The 4,127-nt window shown below is 36.1% G+C and overlaps 1 protein-coding gene across 1 annotated transcript; it reads left to right on the top strand.

Annotated features, from left to right (window-relative positions):
- Positions 1 to 472: 472 nt before the first annotated feature.
- On the top strand, positions 473 to 1,915 carry LOC141625726 (F-box/LRR-repeat protein At4g14103-like). The gene has a single exon (XM_074440149.1). It carries the CDS (start codon positions 473 to 475, stop codon positions 1,913 to 1,915), a length of 1,443 nt encoding a protein of 480 aa, XP_074296250.1.
- The last annotated feature ends 2,212 nt before the right edge of the window (positions 1,916 to 4,127 follow it).

Consider the following 4,127-nt stretch of genomic DNA (forward strand, 5'->3'; position numbering starts at 1 on the left):
TACATAAAAAAAATACATATATGCATTAAATCAAATCGAAATAATTACGGAATGTTATATTTTTTTGGAAATCTAGCTTGATTTATTTATCTTTTAATTAATTGTTTCCAAAATATAACATACTCATATTATATTGGTGTTAAATAATTAACATCTTTATACCAATTAATATAATTAGTAGGGCATGTTTATTTTAAGGAAAATCTCAATATTCTAGTTTCTATTTTTATAAGGAGAAGAATATTTACGAAAATTTTATGGAAATTTGTACGCTCGTATAATTGAACATGTAATTAAGAAATTACGTTATTTATTAATGAATAAAAATATTCTTAAATTATGTCATAATCATTCGAAATAGTAAACTTATAGCCGAGTTTGACCTAAAAAAAAAAAGCAAAATCAGAAAATTCTTGCAAAGAGAAAAAGCTAAAAGACATAAACCCTAAAAACCTTTGAAAACTTAGCAAAGATGGCGACGACGAACGAGAACGATAGAAGAAGTAGTAATCGAAGTAACGACAGGCTGAGCTATCTCCCCGACGACATTCTTATCGGAATTATTTCCCTTCTTCCTCTCCAATTAGCCATCGCTACCGGAACTTTATCCCGTCGATGGCGTGGTCTCTGGTCCAACACAACCTCTATTGAAATCGCCTTCCGCGAGACTTATAACTTACATAATCTCGATACCACATTGAATGAAACCATGAGACAAATGACCTCACCTTTTATCCATACCTTCAATATCGATTTCAAAAAATCCTTTGATCTTGATTATTGGGCGCCTCTCATGGATATTGTAATTCAGGACGTTTGTAACCGGAACGTCCATCAACTTAAGGTAACATGGCGTGATACTTCTTGTTGGGATAATTACTATGCATTACCAAGTGTTATTTTCCAAACGCTGTCGCTAGTGACGATTGAATTGGGTTCCAAAAGTGGCTCGTATGATGATTGGCGATTCCCTGAGGATTCTGATACCATCAATCTTCCGAATTTGAAGAATTTAACCGTTCACTTTGGTCCCAAGTATCAATGGATTGAAAAACTAGTTAAGGCTTGTCCGTCACTTGTAAAATTGTCGTTAAATTGCTGGGTTAGCTATATCGTCGTGTCTTTGCAAAGCGGTACATTTGTGATTAATGCCCCAAATTTAGAGTACTTGGCTATTTTTGCTCCAAAATACATGACTTTTTCCTTTGAGGAGGAACCGATTGGGCTGCGTGAAACCAAAATTGAATTTACTAATCTTCACCAATATCAATCAGATAAAGATAAATTGTCTAGATTGTATAAGGCGGTTTCTAAAGTAAGGATCCTTACCATTGATATTTCTGCAGTAGATGCCTTATCTACGGTGTTACACAATGTTACTCGGCTCACAATTAATATGAAATCGAGCCATAGTTTAAATACTTTGTTGTCACTGTTAAAGATGTGTCCTAAAGTAGATGTTTTGACCTTGAAATTTTGGGGTGTTGATAATTATAACAAGCTGCCGTTATACCGAAATCCTGGCAATGTAAGCATCTCAGGAAGGATAAAGTCGATAAATGTGGAAATCGATAACTGGGTAACTTATTGCAAGCCTGCGAAATCATTATCACGCCTTATAGTGCATTTGTTAAGAAGCACTTGCAATTTGGAGCACTTCAATCTTAGAGTAAATGATTTTCATCAAGACTGGGACTGGCTGCCGTCGGCTAATTGTTTGAGGAATCAAGAACATGAGTTAAAGTTGTGCAAGAAGCTCTATCGATGGCCAACGATCTCCAGTTGTTGTGATGTTGAATTTAATGGGAGATTTTTCAAGATGTCTCGAAAAGATGGTCCCAAAATTACGACTGTCAATGGCAAAGCTATCTATTTCCATCCTTCCCAGAAAGGTTTCATTTATAAAGAAAAATGATTTATTGTCTTATAATGCACGTCACTCAACTTAACATCGGAGGCAAGTTTGATGTCTATTAGTAAAAAAGTCCGATGTCTATCACGGTTTTTGTAGTAGTGTATATAATTATAGTAGAAGTATGTATTGTTTTCGTTGATGTTGCAAAGATGTGCCGAGTATTTAAGTTTCTGCTATACTAATTTGATTGTTAATCGTAAAACAAGTTCAGAATATGTTGTACACAACAATGAAAATGTGAGTATCCGACTCCTCCAGGAACCATCAAAAGTTAGGTTCATGGGTATGTCTTACCCACTTCAAGGACTAGGCAGATCACCGACCTCATCCCTTAACCATGAGGTCAGGGGTTTAATCCCTTCTCATGAAAATGGAGCAAACTCTTTGACCATCTTTTTACCTTTTTGTGAGAGCACCCGCGGCAAGGGGATTATACCCTGTTGTCAACGGTGGACACCTCGCTTTACAAAAAAAAAAAAAAAAACAAGTCTATATTTTAACTCTATGGGAATCAAACCCCTGACTTCAGAGGCGTAGCTACCTAGTAGCATGGGTAGCAGCCGCTACCCCAAACCCCGAAAATTTGACAAAGAAGATGAAATTTTGCTACTTCATATATCGCTGATATTTGTCAAAGGATAAATAAATAATACGTTTCTAAGGTAGCATCAGAATGTATATGGTCTAGTGGTAAATTAAGTACAGGTACATCCATTAGGAAATGCGTTTGACACCTATAATAAGCAATTTTTTTCACACACTCACGTGTTGAGTTGTATATTGCTTGTATATGGTACCCACATTATTTTTTAACCTAAATAATATCTCTCCTAATATCCTATTCTCTAATTCCCAAGTCCATTTCCCTAAAAAAAAAAAAAAATCTCAAATCATAGGTAGTTAAGACCTTTCATCAAGTATTTGTTTTGCGAGAATAATTCGTATGACCATGTAACTAATAAAATAAAATACAATATTTAATAGACTAATACGTCAACTGAAAGTCTAGTTCTTATCGACAATAAAAAAACGAATTGTTTATAAAAAAAATTCTATTTTGTTATTGTGTTCACGACTTCACGATACTTTCGCTACCCCAAATTTTTAATCCTGGCTCCGCCTGTCGACTTCAAAAGGTCAGAAGGTGGACTCTTTACCATCGGAGCCAACCCTACTTGTGGGCATAAAATGGGTGCTAAAACAAAATGGATATGATTTTGATTGGGCCATATTCAAATTAATGGGGTATTTATATAAATGAATACATGTAGACATGTAGTATAACATAACACAAGTGAAAAACCCTTATCGATGGCCGTCGCCAAGAGACGGAGACCAAATAGCAACTCCGAAGGCGAAGGCGGAGATGGAGGAGATCGACTGAGTACCCTCTCAGACGACATTCTTATCGAAATTATTTCCTACCTTCCTCTCCGATCAGCTATTGTTACCGGTTCTTTATCTCGTCGATGGCGTGGTCTTTGGACAAATAGAACATCCATCTACATAAACAACCGTACATTAGGAGTGTCTCCTTATAAATTTTCTTTCTCTATTGTTTTTCGTAACATCACAAAGCAAATTAGGTCACCTTCCATCCATAGTTTCTTCCTCGAATTAGACGGGTATATTACGAATTGGCAGACTACTCTCAATTCTTGGCTTCATCAAATTTGTTGCTCCAATGTCCAACAACTCAAGTTAACGTGGCCGGATTTTTATTCTCATCCCAAGCCTATATTGCCTTGCAACTTTTTCAAGTACGCTCGTTGAAGGAAAGAGGTCGATGATACCATTTTATGAAGCGATTTCTAATGTCGAAACTCTTACATTGGATGTTTTGGTACTACATTATTTCTCTACTGTTTTCAGTAATGCAACTCGTCTTACACTTAATATGCGAACGTGCTATAAAATTGAAATACTGTCGTCATTACTGGATTTGTGTCCTGCGTTGGACGTTTTAACCATAAAATTTGGGGATATTTCTAGCCATTTCAGATGGAACTTGAATCCCCCGAAGCATGACCATGTACGCCCCGTACCACGAGTTGTCAAGCGGATAGAGATTGAATACTTGTTGCGCGAACAGTATTACAAGCCTGTACAGTCTTTCTTAGAATTAGTTGAATACTTGTTATTTAGCAGAACCATTGCTTCAGAGCATTTCCATTTTAGTTTAACCGGTGATAAATATCGCGAAATGGAATGT

Source organism: Silene latifolia, chromosome 1 (genome assembly GCF_048544455.1).
Source record: "Silene latifolia isolate original U9 population chromosome 1, ASM4854445v1, whole genome shotgun sequence".
NCBI lineage: Eukaryota > Viridiplantae > Streptophyta > Magnoliopsida > Caryophyllales > Caryophyllaceae > Silene > Silene latifolia.